At 37.1% G+C, this 24,432-nt stretch overlaps 1 protein-coding gene across 4 annotated transcripts in view; it reads right to left on the bottom strand.

Annotated features, from left to right (window-relative positions):
• The window catches only part of Nkain2 (sodium/potassium transporting ATPase interacting 2), a 1,138,750-nt gene that overhangs the window by 627,108 nt on the left and 487,210 nt on the right, over positions 1-24,432 (bottom strand). For 3 of the 4 annotated variants that reach the window (XR_009587866.1, XR_009587865.1, XM_060373153.1), the window contains exon 2: positions 4,283-4,420. The exons of the other annotated variant lie outside the window; for it this stretch is intronic. Coding sequence is in view for 1 of the 3 variants with exons in the window: in XM_060373153.1 (XP_060229136.1) it covers positions 4,283-4,420 (138 nt within the window). In the remaining 2 variants the exon portion in view is untranslated. The remainder of the gene's footprint in view (positions 1-4,282; positions 4,421-24,432) is intronic. 4 annotated transcript variants of the gene reach the window in all.

Raw genomic sequence — 24,432 nt, forward strand, 5'->3', positions numbered from 1 at the left:
TTTTTTTCCATTTTAAGATTATAGTTAAGACTGCTTTTCCACCATCATTTTTATCACCTTTGGACAAACTATATATATATATATATATATATATATATATATATATATATATATTTGGACAAAATATATATATACATATATATATATTTTTTTCTATGTCCTTACTTTCTGAAGCCACTTTTGGACCATCAGTCATAGAAATTACCCAGAGAAAAACAACTTAAAGAATTCTTACAAAAAACAGAGGGATAAAATAAGACCCAAAAAGCCACTGATAATTCTGAGAAAAGCTTATAGAGGCTATCTGAGTACAGACGAAACTGTTAATAGAGATGGGAAAAGCAGCAAGAAAATAGTGTCCTAGGGCTAAAGAGATGACTCATGATAATTACTGAGAACAATGATCGTGACCAGAGCCTAAACTGAGAACACAGAGGGAATACCTGTGGACATGCTGATCTGATTAAGAGCACTGTCCAGCAAACACCTGTCAAAGCTATTTGCAAACGTTTAGCTGAATAGGACATGATACGTTGAGAGAGCAATGAGCTAGAGAAAGAATGAATTGTCTAGCAGAACTTGCTGGTCACGTTCCTAACCCAGAACTCACTGAGTTGGAATACAGAAACTTTTCATCAGCAACTGGCAAATGATTCTCAGTGTAAGGCACTGTCTCCAGAAAACCTCAAACCCAGAGTCTTGTCTACAAGCAAGAGCAAATGGGGCTGTTGTGGAAAAATGGATTATGACACAGAACCTCGGCAGGGTTTCAAGTTGTGTCTAACACACTAGATGAAGATCTAAGTCTTCAGGGAAGATTATCATTGGATCCAGAGAAGTCTCAGAATACTTGCGATGAAAGGCATAGTGTTTGGTTTTAGATTCCTGTCTAGACTATGCTACCATGTGTTACTTATCATTACTTTTGAATAGTAATAATATGAACATGATAGCTAACTTGCATTAAACACCTCTGAACACTAAGTATTGTGTCTGTTTCATGAACTACCCACTTCTTGCCTAAGACTACCCTCACCATTATAAAAGTGTTCAGACACTTTGATTTTTCACCACAGGTATTTATTTATGAATATAGCTGTGATATTTATTCAAATCAACTTTAATTATGAGAATAAAAGCACAAAAGAGCACCAAGTCATATTTTTCAATTATAATTGAGAATAGATCAACTAAAATATATTAGAAAATATTATTAATTCTATTCTCAAAAAAATATTGATTCTAGATGAGATAAAGTTGTACACAGCCACAGATAGTTCGTTCAATTCCAGGTGTCAGCCTTGATATTTTTTTTATTTTAAATGATACATTCCCAGTCACTATGCTATCGTCCCTCTCTTAGATGAAACTGGACTAGTGTGGAAGGCAAGGCTAACCGAAACTAAGAGTTCTGAAAAATCCAAGTGATGCCAGCCTCGGGAAGGGTAGAGTCATAACAGATGTGGCCTTGGCATGTTAGCAGTACTGATCTGACAGACAAGATGTGCTCCCTGGAACAATAGTGGCATAGTGGTGAGAACAATTAAAGCTTTCTGACTCAATATGTGTCACACTCCACATGAGGTGACGCATTCTTTTTCTTGAAAGCATGGTCAAATGCCCTTGCCTAGGGCACTCACAGCTCCTAACAGGGATGATTCTAAAGTTGTTTTGCTGAAAGGACATGTTGTCAACGTGCTTCCCAGGAGTTTGATGTTTGTATCCATAAGCGGGTGCAGCGCTCAGCCTTGATGAGGGAAGCTTCTGTTTGCAGTAAGCAGAAGTTAACTCAGACTAAAAACTGACCCTAAGTACTCAGTTAGACCCTAAGTACTAAGTACCCTGAACAGGACCTCCATGTCACCTACATATAGACCAGGAAAAACGAGAGAAGTGCTGCCCAAGGTGTTTTCTGTAACTGAGACAGTGACTGAATTCTTGAAATCTTAGTGACTGCCATATCCTGCATCTGATTTGTGCAAGTTTGAGCCTATCAAAATTCCCTCTCTTATGAGGTAAGAGCTCATGAGGCACCCCCTTTTCTTGAGAAGTTACAAGAATTCAGCAGGTCACTGGAGGTGAAGAATTATTTTCTTCCAGGTGGTGGTATAGGCACTGGCAAGTTGCCCAAGCACCAGTAAATATCCCTCATATATGCTCATACAAACAACCTCATCTCACTGGCATGACTACATGCATGTGCATCCATTCGCGCACACACACACACACACACCAGGTTGGAAAAAGGAAAAAAAAAAAGAAGAAGAATTTCAGCCAGAGAGGGAGCAGAGAGGGAGCAGAGAGGGAGACAAAAAAAAAAAAAAAAAAAAAAGAAAGAAATGTGTTTGTATGAAATTGTCAAATGGACAATAGTATCATAGCTTAAACATAGAATTTTTAATTAAATTTTTATTTTTATATTAATTAAAGTTTATTCACCTTGTATCCCAGCTGTAGCCCATTCCCTCCTCCACTCCTAATCTCACCCTCCATCCCTCATTTCCTCCCATGACACTCTCCAAGTTCACTCATAGGATAGGTCCTCCTCCCCTTCCATCTGACCCTAGCTTATCAGGTCTCATAAAAAATGGCTGCATTGTCTCCTCTGTGGCCTGGCAAGGCTGATCCTTCATCAGGGGGAGGCAATCAAAGAGCAAGCACTGAATTCATGTCAGAGATAGTCCCTGTTCACTTTACTAGAAAACCCACTTGGATACTGAGCTGCCTTGGGCTCCATCTAAGCAGGGGTTCTAGGTCATATCCATGAATGGTCTTTGGTTGGAGTATCAGTTTCAGAAAAGACCCCTGTGCCCAGATAATTTGGTTCTGTTGCTCTCCTTGTGGAGCTCTTGTTCTCTGCAGGTCTTTCTATCTTCCCCTTTTTTCCTAAGATTTCCTGCACTCTGCCCAAAGTTTGTTTATAACTCTCAGTATCTGATTTGATACACTTCTGGGTAGAGTCTTTCAGAGGCCCTCTGTGGTAGGCTCTTGTCCTGTTTCCTGTTTTCTTCTTCTTCCAATGTCTGTCCCATTTGCATTTCTGAGTGAGTATTGATCATCTTACCCAGGGTCCTCCTTCTAACAAGGAAATCATGAAATTTGCAGGCAATTGGTGGGAACAAGAAAATATTATCCTGAGTGAGGTACCCCAGAAACAGAAAGACACAGGAGGTATATACTCACTTGTCAGTGGATACTAGACATATAATATAGGATAAACCTACAAAAATCTGTACATCTAAAGAAGTTTTCTTTTACCCTTTAACATAACCCTTTTTAGGAGACGTAGGTCACTACCTAGCTACACACGTAGCACGCCCTCTCAGAGCATGCTCATGATGCAAGGACTATGAGCACCTCTTGGTTCCTTAGGAAGTCACTGAACCTCTTGGGTGCATCTTCTACTACAATCTTGCCTCAGTTCCCGTGAGGCATCTCACTGCATCTGTGTTGAGGAGTACAGAACACATCAGAGAAGGAAACCTTCTGTGAGACAGAGGTCTCATGACATTTTAGAAGCGCTGGCAGTGTGAGCTCAAGGAGCCAGCTCTACAGCTGTACTAACACAGATACTGTGACAGCAAACTAGTTTTAACATTTAAAATAAGTTCTTATACATTTGTCCTCTGTGAAAATAGAAAACAAAAAATAGGTTGATAATTTTTTTAAATTATGTTAATAAAGAGCAATATTAGAAATCTAAGGCACAAAGTAAAAAAAAATATTCTTACGGTTCCCATAGCAATGATACAATTGAATTTTACTTTTATGTGAAATAAGTTTAACTTGAAGATGAAAGGAAAGTACTTCCACAGCATCAGAATAAGAAATACTGGAAACATAGAGATAATAGTTCAGAATATTCTAGCTTCCAACTTTAATGTGCACTTAAATTTTAACATCAGTAGTATATAGATGTTTGCAGTGATTTAAAGCTATGCTTATCTAATTTTTAAGACAGGGTTATTTAAAAGGAGAAAACAATCTTACCAATTTTTCTTAATTCAGAATCTGAAACTTGATAATTTAGAAACAGGATTATGATTCTGCTCGTAATTATAAGAAAACATTTGCCCAAAATGCAGTTAATAAGACTACAATATGATTATAGCCATTAACAAGCTTAATTACTATTGATGTTGTCTGAAACTCTGAAAATGAAGAGATGACTGAAGACCACGCTATCCTTAAAACAGGATATCTACTCCATTTTCAAGATGTCTACAGCTAGCACATCTTTCCCAAGTTCAGTAAAATAGATAAATGCAAAAAGGATACTTACTCCTGTTATGTAACGAGGTCTATACTGAATAGTTCCAAACAAACCAAGGATGACGATGATAATATGTACAAAATTTGCCAGGATAGGGGCCCACTGATATCCAAGGAAATCAAATATTTGCCTCTCCAGCACACAAACCTAGAATAGCAAAAGAGGATGGGAATAGGTCAGCACAAGCAAGAGGCAGCACAGAGCCAGAGATGAAAGGATCGCTGTGACTTTACAATTAGCAAGTTTAACTATGATATTGTATGTGGCATTTTTAAACACTGAGAATGGCATGTTGCAGAGGAACACCATCTGAGAATCCACAGAGAGCCATTCGCCTTTCAGGGATGATTCTGTGGAGGCACAGTCACTACATACACACACACACACACACACACTATTTACTATTAATCTACTTATCACTTGAAGTCATCAACCAGAAAGGTAAGCAAGTCCTCATACAGGACTTGTGTGGATCTCTCCAAATGTCACTCTGTAAATTGGGTTGGTTACACGAGGGGACTTGATACAGAGGAATAATAATAATAATAAAAGCCATTGAGCCACTAGGATTCTGCATGAAGATTTACAATCAAAGAAGCTATGTGAGTCACTTCTTCTTCAACTGTCTGACTCTTTTCTGTAAAGTAAAGAACTTCTGCAGATGGGAAGAGCTCTTCCAGTCCTAACAGTGTACAGCTATAAATCAAACACGATTTTTATTATATAGGCAACGTAACAGAAGGGCCAAAAAGAAAATAAGAATTCAAAAAAGAAAAAAAATAGTCATCACTGTTTTAAAAACAAGACAATCTAATCTATGTTCCACAGTTTGCAATGAAGACTTTAAAAAAACCTTAAGCAATGAGAAGACTAAAACAAAAATGAAACAAAACAAGAAAATACCGAAGCAACAAGCTGTTGGTAGCTCTGAAACTTCAATTTTCACTAGTTAGTGAAATATAAATTGCTGGCAAATCCTTCATTAAGCCTAACAATACAAACACTGTATTGGCTTTTTTCTTACCCAAGTGGACTGACAAAAAACAAAACAAAACAACAGCCACAAAAAACCCCAAAACGTCATTGTTCAGAGAGCATTTCTCAAATGATCTCAACATTCCACATGAAGACTCAGAAAAACTCAGCCTTGATTTCAAAGGAAATGGTGTTTTATAATTTCCTAATATAATTATGCATTAATGATGCATCACTTATTTGGTCCAGTGCTATGGCTCAGCAGGTAAAAGGGCTTATTGCACAAGCCTGCTGACCTGAGTTCCATACATGGAACCCACAGTGGAAGGAGACATCTGTCTAGCAAGAGCTGCCCTCTGACTTTTACACGTGTGCAGTGGCATGCATGTGATGTCACTGTGTGTGCACAGGTGTCTATCCTCAATAATGCAAATTTTATATTTTGAAATTATAGCATAATTACATTATTTCTACATTCTCTTTCTCCATCTCACCCTACTCATGTACCCCCTTTCTCTATCTGAAATTCATGTCCTCTTTCCTCTGTTGATATGTGTGTGTGTTTCTAAATATCACCCTGCTCAGTCCATATGTTACCTGTATGCATTTTTAAATTAAAAAAAATACATATGTTTTATTTGAAAGCTTCTTGAGTGAGCATCATTCTCTCTTCAGTCCCTTAGCTAAGCATCAGACTTCCTCCTGGGCACTTGAAAGAGAAAAGAAATTCCCAACAGCTGTTTGCATAATATCTCCATTTCTGAAAGCAAATCATGAACCATACAAGGAGTATAATTGTCACCCACCAGCCTACACAGATTATTGTCACTGCATCTTTTCAGGGTTAAAGGTAGAAGGAGGAAAAGAAAGAAAAGAAGGGCGAAAAAGAGAAAGGGGATGATGATGAGGATGTTGATGGAGAAGGAGGAGGACTAGGATGATGAGGAGAGGAGGAGGAGAAGGTAGAGGAAGAAGAGGAGAAGAAGGGGGATATGGTCCTTTGTCCCTTGCATATGCTATATCCACCATAGCACCAGATATAGCAATACAGCATAATGATTGGCTAATGACCACAGAAACTCTGTAGTGCTTGAACATAACAGCTACGTAAACCTAGAAGTGATTTTTTTTTTAGAAAGCTGGGACATTCCGTCAGCTATTTTGAGCATTTAGCAAGATAAATGAGACTCATCTGTGAGACAGGGCAGTAGTGGATGCACATTGTGTGCCTGCATGAAGAGTGCCAAAGATTAAGTGTTTCTTCTGACAGAATGATTCCTAATCATTAGTGTGAAATCTCATTTCTACATGCCGCTTCTATCCCTTTTGCCTATGAATAAACAGTAAACATCAATGAAAGACAACAGCAAGAAGAATCTGAAGTCTGTGTATTCTGAGCATCATAACTGTGAGGACACAGCAGGGGAAAGGCATAGAGTCTATCAGTCAAGCAGTGGGAACTTTCTGAACAAATGGAACAATTACACAAGAAGATCATAAAGCTTTCATTAATTATAGGAACACATACACAGTAATGTACTTGCTAAGTTTGCAAGGCTAAAATGAAAATTTAACAATATTGATTATTTTCATCATGACAGAACTAGTAGCTTCTTCCTCATAAGAATATGAAGATAGAATAACCTCATAACTGATGTCTCTCTCTCTCTCTCACATACACACACAATAACAAACAACAGCTACCTTCCCTCTCTTCTTTATCCTTGTTCTAAAAATTGTACATAATGCATAGCTTTATCCTAGGTGCTGTAGTTTGAAGTTCCACTGAATAATGGGAGCCATTCAGTGTTTCTAAGAGGTGTGATAATTTTTAGGCATAGTTCAGTTTTTCCTCAGATTTCCTTCCATCAAGAAAAATAATAAATATATGTATTATTAAAGATAGTTATTGCTAAAACTCTTTCTGTGTTCCGGGTCCACACACACCCCTCTTCAGTCATGTGCAAATCCAACGACATAATCATGACTTTCAGATTTTGTAGATTAAATATTTAAAATGTCTGACTATCTTGTGGTCCTGACAGTTATATTTGAAACCAAGTATAGTGTCAGTAATCCCTAAGCTGAAGTGGTGGAGACAGGAAAATTCTGGGGACTTGCAGGCCACCCATCTTGCCAAGTCAGTAAGTCCCAGATTCAATGAGAAAAGTATCTCATAAAAATAAGGTGGTGAGTGGTTGAGAAAGGCATCCAACATCAACTTCAGGCTGACACACACACACACACACACACACACACACACACCGCATACACATGTGCACACTCCATTTATCCTGGTGTTATGGTGTAGGCTCTATAATGGCGATGAAATTGAGAATCTTTAACCCTACTTTTAGTTTGTGACATTATCTTATCTTTGGTGAAGGCAAAACTCATGACTGCTTTGTTGATTTTATTTTGTTTATTGCCTCTTTTAATGCATTTTTTTGAGTTTTGCCCATGGAAGATTTCAAATGTATTTTCTTGATGTCCTTCAAATGATCTGATATATAAACACAAAGAATTGGCCTTGAAAAAATATACTGCTACCTTTTTTTTCACATAAAATACATAGTGCTAAAAGGTTTTCTATTTATCCCTTTCTTATACATAAATGTTGGTCCTGCTTTCAACCTTCTACACAATAGTCTATTATAAACATAATTAATTACCATTAATTCCTTGGCTCACATATCTTGCTGGCCCATTAGTACTGTTACAGAGCTTTTTTATTTTTTATTTTAATTTTATTAATTACAGTTTATTCACGTTGTATCTCAGCTACAGCTACTCCCCCATCCCCTCCCAATCACACCCTCTCTCTCTCTTCTTCTCCTATGCCCCTCTCCTAGTCCAATGATAGGGGTGGTCCTCCTCCCCTTCCATCTGACCCTAGTCTATCAGGTCTCATCAGGAATGGCTTTTTTTGTCTTCCTCTGTGGACTGGTAAGGCTGCTAGCCCTCCTCAGGTGGAGGTGATCAAAGAGCCAGCCCATGAGTTCATGTCAGAGAAGGTCCCTGTTCCTATTATTGGGGAATCCTCTTGGACACTGAGCTGCCATGGGCTACTTCTGTGCAGGGGTTCTAAGTATCTCCATGCATAGTCATTGTTTGTATTATCATTCTCAAAAGACCCCTGTGCACAGATTTTGTTTTGGTTCTGTTGCTCTCCTTGTGGAGCTCCTGTCCCCTCCAGGTCTTTCTATTTCACCCTTCTTTCATAAGATTCCCTGCACTCTGCAACAAGTTTGGCTATGAATCTCAGCATATGTTTTGATACCCTACTGGGTAGAGTCTTTCAGAAGGCCTCTGTAATAGGCTCCAGTCATGTTCCCTGTTTTCTCCTTCTTCTGATGTACATCTCCTTTGCCTTTCTGAATAAAGATTGAGCATCTTAACCAGGGTCTTCCTTCTTGCTTAGCTTTATTAGGTATACAGATTTTAGTATGATTATCCTATGTTATAAGTCTAATATCCACTTATGAGTGAATATGTACACTGTGTTTCTTTCTGGTTCTGGATGCCTCACTCAGGATGATCATTTCTAGATCCTGGTAGAAGAAAAAGTGGGAAGACCCTTGAACTCGTTGGCATAGGAGACAACTTCCTGAACAGAACACCAGCAGCACAGGATATGAGATCAACAATCAATAAATGGGACCTCATAAAACTGAAAAGCTTCTGTAAAGTAAAGGATACCACCATCAAAACAAAACAACTGCCTACAGATTGGGAAAGAATCTTCACCAACCCTTTATCTGACAGAGGGTTAATATACAGTATATATAAAGAACTAAAGAAGCTGAAAAGCAGCAAACCAAGTAATCCAATTTAAAAAAATGGGGAACAGAGCTAAACAGAGAACTCTCTCTAAAGGAATATCAAGTGGCAGAGAAGCACTTAAAGAAATGTTCAAAATCATTAGCCATTAGGGAAATGCAAAGCAAAACGACCCTGAGATTTCACCTTACAACCATCAGAATGGCCAAGATGAAAAACTCAAGTGACAACACATGCTGGAGAGGTTGTGGAGAAAGGAAAACCCTCCTCCACTGTTAGTGGGAATGTAAACTTGTACAACCACTCTGGAAATCAATCTGGAGCTTTCTCAGACAACTAGGAATAGCACTTCCTCAAGATCCAGCTATACCACTCCTAGGCATATATCCAAAAGAAGTTCAAGTACTCAATAAGACATTTGTTCAACCATGTTTGTAGCAGCTTTATTTGTAATAGCTAGAAGATGGAGACAGCCCAGATGCCCCTCAACTGAAGAATGGATGCAGAAATTTGGTACATCTACACAATGGAGTATTGCTCTGCAATGAAAAATAAGGGAATCATGAAATTTGCAGGTAAATGGTGGGATCAGGAAAGGATCATCCTGAGTGAGCTGTCCCAGAAGCAGAAAGATACACATGGTATATACTCACTCATATAGACATATAACATAGGATAAACCTACTAAAATCTCTACTTCTAAAGAAACTAATTAAGAGAGAAGACCCTGACTAAAATGTTCAATCCCTATCCAGAAAGGCAAAGAGGACGGACATCAGAAGAAGAAGAAAACAGGAAACAATCTAGAAACCTGCCACAGAGGGCCTCTGAAAGGCTCTGTCATGCAGACTATCAAAGCAGACGCTGAGACTTATGGCCAACTGTTGGGCAGTGTGCATGGAATCTTATGTAAGAAGTGGGTAATAGTAAGATCTGGAGAGGACAGGAACCCCACAAGGAGAGCAACCAGAAAATTTGAACAGAGAGGTCTTTCCAGAGATTCATACTCCAACCAAGTATCATGCATGGAGATAACCTAGAACCCCTGCACAGATGTAGCTGGGGGAGCAGCCTTACCAGGCCACAGAAGATGACAATGCAGCCACTCCTGATGTGATCTGATAGACTAAGATCAGAAGGAAGGAGAGGTGGACCTCTGCTATCAGTGGACTTGGGGAGGGGCATGATTGAAGAAGGGGGAGGGAGAGTGGGACTGGGAGGAGAGGAGGGCAGGGCTTATGGGGGCATACAAAGTGAATAAAGTGTAATTGATAGAATAAAATAAATGTCAAAAAAATCTCTTGGATTAAAGGTGTGTGGTGGAGCTGGATGAGCCACCATAATAATGTATTTACAATAAACAGAAGTCCTTAAAAAAAAAAAGATCAACAATCAATAAATGGGATCTCATGAAAATGAAAAGCTTTTGTAAAGCAAAGGACACTGTCATTAGTACAAAACGACTGCCTACAGATTGGGAAAGGATTTTCAGGAACCCTATATCTGACAGAGGGCTAATATCCAGAATATATAAATAACTTAAGAAGTTAAACAGTAACAAATCAAGTAACCCAATTAAAAAATGAGGTACAGAGCTAAACAGAGAATTCTCAATAGAGGAACATCGAATGGCAGAGAAACACTTAAAGAAATTAGAGAAATTAGAGAAATGCAAGTCAAAATGACCCTGAGATTTTACCTTACACCAATCAGAATGGCTAAGATCAAAACTCAAGTAACAACACATGAGGGAAAGGATATGGAGAAAGAGGAACCTCCTACACTGCTGTTGGGAATGTAAACTTGTACAAACACTTTGGAAATCAATCTGGCGCTTTCTCAGACAATTAGGAATAGTGCCACCTCAATATCCAGCTATACCACTCCTAGGCATATATCCAAAAGATGCTCAAGTATACAACAAGGACATTTGCCCAACCATGTTTATAGTAGTTTTATTCGTAATAGCCAGAACCAGGAAACAACCCAGATGTCCATCAACTGAGTAATGGATACAGAAATTTTGATACATTTACACAACAGAATACTAGTCAGCAATTAAAAACAAAGAAATCATGAAATTTGCAGGCAAATGCCAGAACTTTTATTTTTAACAAATTAGGGGCTAATCTTTGATCACCAATGTGAGTGATGACCTTAACATTTTTTCTCATTAGGCATTCATCATTATATTTTGTCTTTGTTATAAACCCTTATTTGTACTGGTATATTACCAGTACACTTTCATTTTGTGTTAAAATTCAAAAACATAATAGAAGAAATATTATTTGACATTTTTCACCTAAAAATGCCTAACATGAGTTCTTTATTTTTTTTTTCCTCTCTGACACTATGACAAGGATTTTTCTTGTATGGGAACATAAATATGACATAATTTTTCTTAAATATTTTAACACTTTGGAGAAGCCAAGAAGTCTCTTTCACTTCAAAGGCCATCTGTGCAAACCTGGAGCACAAATGTAGATTACATAGCTTTGCAATTAAATAAAAATATAGATGTCAGAATAAGGGCATACAGTTGCAACATGCGGAGATCAAATTATCTCATCACTCATTTGCACAAATGAGACTACAATATGGTTATGACTTTTTCTCAGGGAAATGCAATAAGGTTTTCCATACAAGCACATTGTACATTCATAAACCTAACTTCTTGTACTCTACTAAGGCATTTCATTTTAATTTAGATATTTGATCTGCTTTTAAGTTTTGCCAGCTACTATTGTGAATACAAAAAACAGACATATAAAAATATGCTTAGATGCCAAATCGCCCCTCCCAGAGTATATGAAAGCCCAAGTTTGCATGTTCATTTCTCATTGTTTTAATCTAGACAACAATAAAGTTATAAATATCTTAGGGGTTGCTGTGTATTTGCAACATGGCTGGGATACAGAGGTCTTTAGAATATCACAAAATATCACAATGTTTTTTTTTTTTTAAAAAAAAACTACCATATAAACAGGGTGATCCTTTCTCCTTATTTTTGCTTTTAGTGTACAAAATAAATGCAAAAACATTTGTCGTTTTTCAAACATCATATGAAAGAGACACTAGTTTCATCTCAGCATAAAGAAGATAAGCTTTAATTATCATCTGCGGTGTCTATGCAATAGACACAGACCTAGGAAACATGATTTTCATCCAATAGAGTTTAGTTATACTTGAGTCACTACAAATATTTAAATATGTGTGTGCGTCTGCAGGTATACGTGTATGAATGTCTACAGTGTATCCTTGAGCAAAAGTAAAATCATCATATATTTGGCAACTATAGATAACAAGTAACAATTTTTATTTAAATTGAATCATCTCTTCTAAACAACTGATATTCACTAAGAATAAATTAACCATTGCCAACATCGTTTTCACAGTCAGAATGGCAGCGAGGACTTCCATAACACCATAGGAAATAGACCTGGCCTGCATTACTTTGATTAAAAAAGACATCAAAATAAAGTTCTCGTGGAAAGCTCAGATTTTAAATTTATAAATTGATATTAGAATTCCAACTCATGGTGGGAGCATGGTAGTTCCCTTAGTCTCTATAAATCTTATTCTATTTGTCTGTAAAATGGAAGACTGTAATGGATTATCTCCTCCAGTCTTCATGGAGATAAATAAAGAGTAATATCTACACAAGGCATGTATTAAATGCATGGTTTGCATCTTAAGATGGCTGCTACTATTATGAAACGTTTCAACCTGCATACAAATTCAGATATCAGTATTTTACTATAAATATCATTCTGGGTTTTTCAACTGTTAGTAAGATTTAGTTATCTACATAGCCAACATCAATAAAGAATTAAGGTAAAGGCTCTTTGTCACTACTCATGGCAAGGTGAGTTGGATACCCAGAATTCACAGAGTGTAAGAAAAGGAGAGAACTAATCTCTACTTATGTACCATGCCCCCTGAATCATGCAACCTTTCTACATATGTGTGCATGTTCGCATTTATGTGTGGGTGAATAATTAAATTTAAACCAAGTAGCTTGGTTTCATATGGCACTTCATATTACAGTTTTTTATGATAACACAATCATTTATTATTTCACACAGCTGTTCATTCTGCATAGCAATTGAAAACCATTTTACATACAGCAACCATGCTATCAAAAGACAAGCTGACAAATAGCATACTATACTAGCTTAAAAACTAATAGAAAAACCTTGTTAAAAGCAATGCAGTATGATAATAAATGAGTACAAATAAAATATTATTTCTTATTAATCACAAATTCATAACGTTTCTTTATTCTTTGTTTAAAAGGTTTTTTCAAGACAAGGTTTCTCTGTGTAGCCTTGGCTATCCTGGATTCACTTTGTAGACCAGGCTGGCCTCAAACTCACAGAGATCTGCCTGCCTCTACCTCCCATATTCTGGGATTATTGGCATGCACCACCATTGCCTGGCTCGTTTCTTTATTTTTGTTCTCTGTGTTCACAGGCTTTTTTATAAGTATGTTTAAGGGAGCATGTAGTATGTGATCAGTAAACATTAATTGAATTAGGTGAGGTTTTTAAAAATGCTGAGGATTTATCTTAGTATTTCCTCATTGCATTTGAAAGTACTCTTCCCTCACTGGATGACATATGTCTGGATTCTGACGTCAAAATTATTATAATTTAATTAATACATATACTAGACAGCATGTTAGAACGTGAATGTTTTTCAATATGGCTTACCCTAAAACTATACAAAACCTAGCAGATATTATAGTTGCTTCATACATAAGTCATTGGCCATCGAAAAGGCTACCATGTTTAATATCATGAATACAGAGCCAAGAGCAGCTCCTGCATTCTAATACATACATCCTTGTTTTCAGCAACATGTCATTGAGAGCTGAACATACTAGTTCTTTATGGTAGGTTAGTAATACTTTGTTAGTAATGTCATCCTGTCCCACAGGATTTCCTATTCCAATAGGCAAACAAATAAAAATTTCTTCTTTGGACAAGACAAAATGTCAAAAACAAAAACAAAAACTGATATCTATTTTGTTGCCTGATATCTACGATTTTCAAATTTGCAGAGTCATCATAAACCTTCCAAAGTGGTAATAATAATTGTTATTATTCCAACCCTTGAAATAATATGATTCATAACACAGTTGATTTTAACATAGATTAAAGAATTTGCTTTGAAAAAAGTTGAACTGAGATTTTCTGCCATCAATGCAGTTAGAAAATAATATCCCCATGAAGGCACAACCAAAGATATTTATCAGAAGTTATGTGGAAAAGTACTTCAAACCTTCACAGCCTAAGACCCATTTACCAGGTTTAAAATCTCAGTATATCCAATTGAAATAGACTTCATAGGAGAAGTTCTTTTGATTGAGATATCACTGCTGTGATTTTTCCATGGAGTCTATAATTTTGTTCTGTGAAAACTAACCTTTCAGAAGACCCGGAACATATCAAAATGACAGTTTTCTAGGGAGGTTTCATGCGTCACTCAAAGTGTATTACAGGTGTGAGTTGAGAAATGCAGCATAGCCCCTAGACCTTGAATCAAGTCTCTTCACAATGTGTCAACAAAGTCAAGGTCAAGTCAATAAAGAAACTCAGAAAATATGCCCAATCTAGAGGCAAATATGCAACATTTAGAGGACTCCATCTGTGGAATGTTACATCATATATTTTATAAGCATTAATGAAGTATTAAAAACACTAATCCCCCAGAAGCCTTTTCCTAAGTTTCAGAAACGTTTGGGAATAAGAATCACTAATGATCTGGATCAGATATACATCATTTTTTTTTTCTAGAGGAATCCATACTGACAATAATACATATTATATCAGAAATTAGACACAGATACACAAAATTTTTAAGGCAACCCAGAATAAGCTGATCAAATACATCCTCATTATGATTCCACATATCTGTTTTGGGTTCACTTCTGAGTCTCCCAGTGTTCACCCAGCCAATATAAACAATTATTATTCTAGGGATAAAATGATTGGTACAGGGCATAGCAGATGAGTGTGATGATATTTTAATAACAAACTACAGGTACAGGATAACAGAAAGTTTCTAAGCTCCTCCACATCATATATTTGTTCACTTCTAACTTTCATACCCATTAAGAGCCAGTAAAACTCAAACAGAAAATAGCTTATATGGCTTTTAAGCTTGTCATTTGCATATATCATAAGGATTTTCTTTCTCATAGCAAGCGAATGTCTCTAGGGAAAACTCTTGATATTTTTAACAAAAATTATAATAAACGTATTAAAGTTGCCATATGGAAAATTTAAAATGCATCTACTAGGTAGATGTAGTTTTGTTTTTTGTTTTTGTTTTTTTTTTTTAAGTGCTAAAGGATCTAAAATGTTCACCATATATCTTTATTGGAGAAGAAAATAAAAGCATCTTTCAGGTTGGGTCTCAAAATCTACTTATGTACCTTGTGCACATTTAATTTAAGAACTCCAAGATACAAACTGCCCCCAGGAGACATTCGCCCTGTTCCCATTAGCTGTCTTCCTCTCATGCGAGACAGTAGATGGATAATGCCGTCAGCATTTTGAGATCTCCCATCTTAAGTATCCACTTCATATTTAGCATAACCGAAGGTGAAAGCCTGGGGGCTCTTGTTGTTAACAGGGACATCACAGTGATGGAATGACCCCCATGGTGAGGTCCTCTCCATTTCCTTTCTCTCTGAGCTTCTCTTCTTCTCAAACCTAGATGCAAGCACATGCTTCAGGGCACAGCTCTTATTTTTGTCTAGTGCAAGGCAGCTATATGGAAGACGTCAATCACACTTCTCAAACTCTAGGTGACGTTTCTTTCATAAAATTCAATTTCATAAGGATGGAAGATGGGATGACAGCCTCACTTACTCCGACTGCTAAAGGCCAATCAAGGGTTGAAATGAAAGGAGCTGTGTTATCAAGATTGCTAACAGGTCCAACAGTCACTGCACTGGTGGGGTGTATCAGAAATTCTAACTAGGAATACAAGAGAATGCCATTTCAGTTGGCTGCAGGAAGATTTTAGATTGTGTTGTGAAGTGTGCTCTTTCTGGCATTGGCAAATACCATGTCTCTGGCATCATTTAGAACAGCTGTGTTACTGAATTCATCAGAGATCCAGTGATGTAGCTCTGAAAAGGCACAGCCACAGTATTTGTTTTCCTGTTGACAGAGATGAGGGTAGTATGGTGTGGTAGCCCCGGTCAGAATCAGTGTCCTCCCACAGACTCTATAATCACATTATAGGTAGCTGGTACAAATTAAAAATGATAAAATTTGCCAAGATACAAAATATATTTCATACCTTATACTTGAAAATTTAAAGAACCAAAGTGTTGCAAAATGTTAGACATTGTTCTCTGTACACACCCACACACGCCCACACACACACACCCACATTTTATATACTACCTTTAGTACTTATAGAATGATTTCAGGCATTTTATCATAGGTATTATTTAGTGATCTCAGGGAATGTTATGAATGAGGCAGTTATTTTCTCCATTTTAAAATAATAGTCAGTGATCCAACAGCACACAAATAAGAGTTTTGTTTTGTTTTTTCTAAATTCTAAACATCTAATTGGACAGCTCAAAATTGGAGGTCTCCATCAAATCTCTCTCCTTAGAACACCTCTGAAAAAAGGAGGCAGAAACAGTCTAAGTGCTGTAATGTATTTGTTATCTATCTGAAATTCCTCTATGACTAAAACTAAAATTAAGTTTTCATTGTTTGAGTATGTTAATCATGGAAGAGATGAAGTTTAAAAAAAATAGGATTAAATAACTCTTTCTTTGCCTTTTATTTTTACTTAGTTTTAAGCTACTTAAGTCTTAGGTGTGTGTGTGTGTGTGTGTGTGTGTATGTGTGTGTGTGTGTGACCACACTGTGGAAATCAGGGCATAAGCCTTGTGTAGGTGCCTAATGAGGCCAGAAGAGAGAATCGGGTTCCATGGAGACAGAGATACAGATAATCGTTAGCCATGTAATCTTTCAGGAAGAACTGAAGTATTATCCATCTCTGAGCCATGTCTCCATCCCAAGTCATTGCTTTTCAGAGATCATTAAACATACTCTAGTGTGTGTGAATAGACAAGTCATGTAAGTCACATCCATCCATACACACACACATACACACACACACACACACACACACACACACACACAAGATTACTTAGAGCTGATGAATGGCACCTGTATGCTGTATGCTCTGCTTGATGTCATTCCCTTCATGATGCTAAAATGTGTTAAAGAAAATTAGTTCTATAGAATTATATCTCAACGAGGATTTCACCTGTTGTAGAGGCTGTAGAGTAAAATCGGTCAAATAGCAAAATGTTGGAAAAAGATTCAGTTAAATATGCCTTATTCTTCAAGCTCTTGAAAAGTAATCTAACAATGTGCCTAATTAAAATTTAGAGCAATCAAAATATTCATGTAACCACATACATATACTACACACAATCTCACAAAACACATAAGCATGCACATGTATGAAGACAAAGAGCTACAAATAGTCAAACCACAGTAACAAGCTGACATATCTTATCCAGATACACAGAGCCTGACATAATAATGGAGAACCCTGGAAGAAGCTGGCCAACAATCGTGAAGAATTATTTTTCAAAAAAACCCTTTGGAAAAATTTTTTGTTTGACAGATGCTTTTGGGTACTGTATAACATGATATGCTGTGTCTTCAAAATAGTGTGTTAGATTAAGCTTTATTACACAAGATGCAGTTCACTTCACAGGCAAGAAATTAAGTAGAAACTGTGATCAAGTATAGCAGAATTCCCTACAGAATTCTTAAGGCTTTTTAACCTCTGAAGGAATTGTTTTGCTGATTTTCCAGCTGTCTTGATTTTGTCTATTTGCTTCACTGACCAATACTTCACATTTCAGTTCACAAGAAAAAAACTAAGCCCCAGATGCCACCAAAAAGCCAAACTCTGCCAAGTCCACCTGTCAAACAGCTGGGCAGGTCAGAGGTCACCAGGTGTCATGTCCTGTCAGTTTCCCACTGGCATTTGTTTTGAGGAGGCTGACTTACTGGTCCGGCTAATTCTAGCTGCCTATGTGATCACAGTCCTGCAAAAGCATCCAAAACTCACACAGTATCAGTGAGTTAAAACTGCATCCTGGTCTGCAAAGCAACAATTATCTAATTATAAGCCTTGGTGGTTTATCTCTAAGAAAAATCATCATGAGTATTTTGATAAAAGGCAAAGAAAATTGCCTAAATTCCTTTCATTATTTTAACAAAATAACTTGAGAATTTTAGGCTATTTAAGTGTATCTATTCTAAGAGCTCAAAGTTCAAATTACTTTGAAATTGGGTGTATTTTATAACAATGATATAGTTTAGATGTCCAGGTTATTCTCCTTTAAGCAAGTTTGCCAGAAAACAGTATTAGAAGTAAAGCACAAGAAAAGGAGATATTTTATATTGTAATATAACTAAGATCATGATAGCTTAAAATTGCCAAAGTGTTCTCCGAATAAAGTATAACTGTTAATTTAATTCAAAGTGGTGTTAAATAATCTAACATAGAAAAAAAAACATAGAAGATTGCTATACTAATTGTAACACATTTGAATGAAATTGCTAAGAATGAAGCAAACACAATGGTACTAAATGAACTGTGAAAATTCATACATATATAGAAATAATTTCCTCATTTATGTATTTATATTTATGCATGTGTTTGTGCTTGAATAAATTATATATATATAACATATACATAATTAAAAATATATTAGCGTATATTTTAGACATGGAACTCTCTGTACAAAATTGTGATATCTTTTCATGGAATTCTGTAAGAAAATAAAATATGCAACCAAAATATATAAATTGTGATATGCTTTGTGTCAGGACAAAAAACAAAAAACAAAACAAAACAAAAAAAAAACAACCCTCAGGAAAAATGGCTAAGTGTGGTACCGGTTAGCATGCAAAACTCATATCAAACTCCAGGCTCTTTCAGCATCTTAAGCACCCCTTACAGAATCCATACTGGATCCTACCTCCACTAATCTCCGGCCTCACTGCCCATTAGCCTAAACTTCTCTACCTCTTGAGCTTTCCTGCCCTCAGCTTTTCGTCTCATACAATCCTGCCATTTCAGTCATGCCTTCTTTTTTACTCTCTTGACTCTTTCTGGGCACGCTCTCTCTCTCTCTCTCTCTCTCTCTCTCTCTCTCTCTCTCTCTCTCTCTCTCTCTGTTTCTTGGACTCTGTCTCTCTTTCTCTTCCTCTCTTGCTCCCCCAAAATGCACTTCTTCTTGTGACCTGGTTCAGTCTGCTGGCTGTGGTTACTCTAGTAGTCTTTCTCTCTGTTGTGAACTTAAAACCTTCTCCTCAACAGAACCTTGGAATGGTCATGTCCTCACTTATAGAATGTGTGTTATGAACGTATTAAATGTTGGTTTAAACACAAAATATGTTTAAACATATTAACAAATGCACAGATACTTTTTAGCTAGTTTCTAAAGCCATCATATAAAGTTAAATGCTTATTGCTACTTATTAGCCAACACTAAATAATTTTATTCTGATGCTAATTACTTATGAATTTGCCAAAAAATACAAAATAAATAAAACTCTTCAAACTACTATCCAGTAACTTTTCTCATTGGTGTTTTCATTCATTCTGAATGATTCTATTAGGTCAGATCCTACATTCTACCATGTAACTGAGATATACAGTAGTTTTACAAGGCCATTTATCAGAGGTAAATGGCTACTTATATGAATGACTTAATTGGATATCTAAAATTGGCTCTCTATCCCATATCCATTTGTTCAATGAAGAGAAGTTTCCAAGTAAGTTTTCTGTTCTTTTAGACTGAATAGTATTGGAAGTGAAGCAGCCTAAGCCACATAGAAATGGTTGATTTGTGCATAAGATCTATGTTTTTTATTTTTTAAAAAAGTAGCTTTCCACTAACCTTTGAAGGTTGAAACATCGCTTGGCACTCTATATGACTAAAAAATATAAGTATTATGTTCAATTACTATTCAAAATGTGACATATATTTCTCAATTATGGGTTATTATCGTTCATACTGTTGGGTCATGTCTGAGAGTTTGACCTGATCAGCCATCTTGGATGTGGTCTTACTTCAGGAGCTGGCAAAGAGGTGGATACGGAACTTGCTGCACTGACACATCTGCTGTGTAGACACTATAATGTTCAGCATCTGAGAGTCTACGCACTATTTGTTAGAATAACATTGATTGTGTTTTTATATACTTACACAGTTTTCAATAGATTTATATTTTACCACCACCCTAATACACGATAACTTCTACTTTGAAACTTTGATATTTTCATATAGGGTTTGAGAAGCCTATCCCATGATTTCTGCAGCATCAAAGACCAAGAGAAACAGGTAGAAATGTTAAAACCTATGCAATGGATGATATGCTTAATCTGCTGTCTTATTCTTACAAAAAGAAGACAGATTTTAAACATTTTATTCATTTTTCCTTAATATTTCTGAATAGTCATCACACAGATACTTTACCAATGCTTTTTTTCCCCAGTGATCAACAGAGGTGTTTCTTCATTCTTTCTTTCTTTATTTATTTAAATTACAATTTACTCGCTGTGTATCCCAGCTGTAGCCCAATCACTCGCCCATCTTCTCTCCCTCTTTTCCTCCCATGCCCCTCCCCTTGTTCACTGATAGGGGACATCCTCCTCCCCTTCTGTCTGATCCTAGCCTATCAAGTCTCATCAGGATTGGCTGCATTGTCTTTCTCTGTGGCCTGGTAAGGCTGATTCCCCCTGAGAGGGAGGTAATTAAAGAGCCAGCCACTGAGTTCTTCAGAGAGAGGCCCTGTTCCCCTTACTAGGGAACCCACTTGGAAACTGAGCTGGCATGGGCTACATTTGTGCAGGGAGGGATTCTAGTTTATCTCCATGCATGGTCCTTGGTTGTAGTATCAGTCTCAGAAAAAAACCCTGTGCCCAGGTTTTTTGGTTTTGTTGCTTTCCTTGTAGAATTCCTGTCCCTTTCAATTCTTTCATCTCCCCCTTCTTTCATAAGGTTCCCTTCACTCTACCAAAAGTTTAGCTGTGAGTCTCAGCATCTGCTTCAATACCCTTCAGGGTAGGGTCCTTCAGAGGCCCTCAATCCAGAGAGGTTTTATTACAATAGAATAATGAGGTGTTTACAAAAAGTGTGTGATTCTAATACATTTTAGAATATTCTAGAATATTTTGATGCTTTTCTTCTAAGTTTCTAGCACATTTTCTCTTCCTTTTCCCATGATTAAATTACTATTATTCTTATTTACGATTATTCATTTTGTATCCCAGTTGTTGCCCCCTTCTTCATCTCCTCCCATTTCCACCCTCCCTCCCTCTTCCTCCTCTATCCCTCTTCTCTGGTCCACTGACTGGGGAAATTCTCTTCTCTTATGGCCTGACCCTAGACTATCAGGTCCCATCAGGAGTGCCAGGATCCTCCTCTTTCTCTGTGGGCTGGATAGATTACCGCTCCAGGAAAAAGTGATCAAGGAGCAGGCAACAGAGTTCATGTCAGAGACTGTCTCTTTTCCTCTTACTAGCAAATCCACATTGAGACTGAGCTGTGTATGGGCTACATCTAATCAGGAGGTCTATGTCCTCTCTATGCATGGTCTGTGGTTGATGCATCAGTCTCTGTAGCACACCCGGGGCCAACCATTTTTGGTGGCTTTGTGGGTCTCTTTATGTGGCTACTGTCCCCTCTAGGTCCTTTTATATGCCCCTTCTTCCATAAGACTACCTGTGCTCTGTCATCAAAAGTCTCCTAACCAAAAATAAAAAGCCCAGGGTCAGACAGTTTTAGTGCAGACCTTCAAACAAGAGCTAGCACTAATACTCTTTAAACTATTCCACAAAAGTGAAACAGAAGGGATATTTCTAACATCATAGGAGGCCACAGTCACCTTGATTCCTAAATTGAACAAAGACCCAACAAAGAAAGAGAATTTCAGACCAATTTCTCTTATGAACATATATGCAAAGATACTCAATAAAACACTCGCAAACCAAATCCAAGAACACATCAAAGACATCTTACATCATACCCAGGTAGGCTTAATCCTAGTCATGCAGGGGTGGTTCAACATACAAAAATCCATCAATGTAACCAACATATAAACAAAGTGGAAAAACAAAACAAAACAATATGCTCATCCCCTTAGAGGCTGAAAAAACATTTGAGAAAATCAAACACCCTTTCAGGTTTAAAGTTTTCGAGAGATCAGGAATACAAGGCACATACCTGAACATAATAAAGGCAATATACAGCAAGCCTATAAACAATATCAAACTAAACACAGAGAAACTTACATCAATCCCACTGAAAACAGGGACAAGGCAGAGCTGCCCACTCTCTCCATATCTCTTCAACATAGTACTTGAAGTCCTAAGTAGAGCAATGCGACAACCAAAGGAGATCAAGGGGATATAAATTGGGAAGGAAGGTGTCAATGTATCACTATTCACAGAAAATATGATAGTATACATAAATGATCTCAAAAATTCTACCTGAGAACTCAGGTAGATAAACATCTTCAGCAAAGTGGCTGGATACAAAATTAACTCAAAAAAGTCAGTAACCCTTCTGTATACAAAAGACAAAAGGGCTGAGAAAGAAATTAGGGAAACAACACCCTTCACAATAGCCACTAATAACATAAAGTACCTTGGTGTGACTCCAACCAAGCAAGTGATAGACTTGTATGAAGAAAAAAAAAATTAAGCCTCTAAAGAAAGAAATTGAAAAGGATATCAGAAGATGGAATGATCTCCCATGTTCAAAACGACTCTGAGATTCCATCTTATAACTGTCAGTATGGTTAAATCAAAAAACTCAAGTGACAACACATATTGGAGAGGCTGTAGAGAATGTGGCACCCTCCTTCTGTGCTGATGGGAATGTAAACTTGTACAACCACTTTAGAAATCAATCTGGCGCTTTCTCAGACAACTAGGAATAGTGCTTCCTCAAGATCCAGCCATACTACTCCTGGGCATATTCAGAAAGATGATCAACTGTCAACAAGGACATTTGTTCAACTATGTTCATATCAGCTTTTTTCATTATAGCCAGAATCTGGAAACAACCTAGATGTCTCTCAACGAAGGAATGGATACAGAAATTTTGGTACATTTGTATGATGGAATACTAAACATATTAAAAGCTATAGACCTAAAGAAGCTAAACAACAAGAAGAAGCCTAGAGAAGATTCTTAATTACCATTCAGCAGGAAAAACAGGATAGACATCAGAAGTGGTAGAAGAGAAGGAACAGAATGGGAGCCTACCACAGATGTCCTCTAAATGACTTCATCCAGCAGGGTATTGAAGCAGAGGCAGTAGACTCACAGTCAAACTTTTATCAGAGCACAAGGACTTTTATGGAAGAAGTAGGATATAAAAGGACCCAGAGGGGACAGGAGCCACACAGGAGACTAACATAACCAAAAAAAGAAAAAAAAAAAAAAAAGAAAAAAAAAAGGAGGGTCTGGAAGGTGGAGGAGGAGACTGATACATCAACCAATACCTTTTTATATAGAGTTCATGATAAAAAGTTAACTCTCAGTAATTGTGAAACAGCAAAACAGTATAGCTGGTTTCTAACTACGAATTTTACTTTTGACTAAGTGACACTGACAAAAAGCAATACATACTAAAGACTCATGGGAACATACATTTGTAAGAAGAAACTGATGTAACTTATTTGTTGGCATAAAGTTATTGTGTAATTCAAATGCTGATTTCTGTACCAGCCCCATATCTGGTTGCAATCCTTATTATGAGAATATCCTTCCTCAATGTTGTGTAAACATTGCTCTCCAATTGTCCCCTCATATGTAAATAAAGCAGCTCATAGGCAATAACTGAGCAGGGGAGAGAATAGAGCTGGAGTTTTTGCCAGCCACAGGAGGAGGAGATAGAGAAGAGAGTAGGGCATTCAGAAATGTCCAAGAATCATCATGAGAAGGAGCGGGAGCAGAAAAGGCTACGAAGTGCAAGTATCTTTGGGAAGTACATTGGGAGAAAGCCAAATTATCTCAGAGCATTAACAGAGTAATCACTGCTTAGTTCTTGTGCTATGAAGCTTGGTTAAATAATATAAGAATTTCGATTATTTGTGCAATAGCCAAGTTAAGGAGAAACTGAGAAACAAACACGGTTTTAGAAAATAATGGTAACACTTATTATTGGGAACATCTTAATGGACACCACAGGAAAGATGGCCTGATCTATGAACAAGTTCTAATGTTGCCTAGTCGGTTATATCAATGACAGGAGCCTAGGAGGTAACCACGTGATACTTTCCCTCTTGATAGTACATGCAATTTTGTAGAATATACCAATATATCCACTC

Source organism: Meriones unguiculatus, chromosome 20 (assembly GCF_030254825.1).
Source record: "Meriones unguiculatus strain TT.TT164.6M chromosome 20, Bangor_MerUng_6.1, whole genome shotgun sequence".
In the NCBI taxonomy this organism is placed as follows: domain Eukaryota; kingdom Metazoa; phylum Chordata; class Mammalia; order Rodentia; family Muridae; genus Meriones; species Meriones unguiculatus.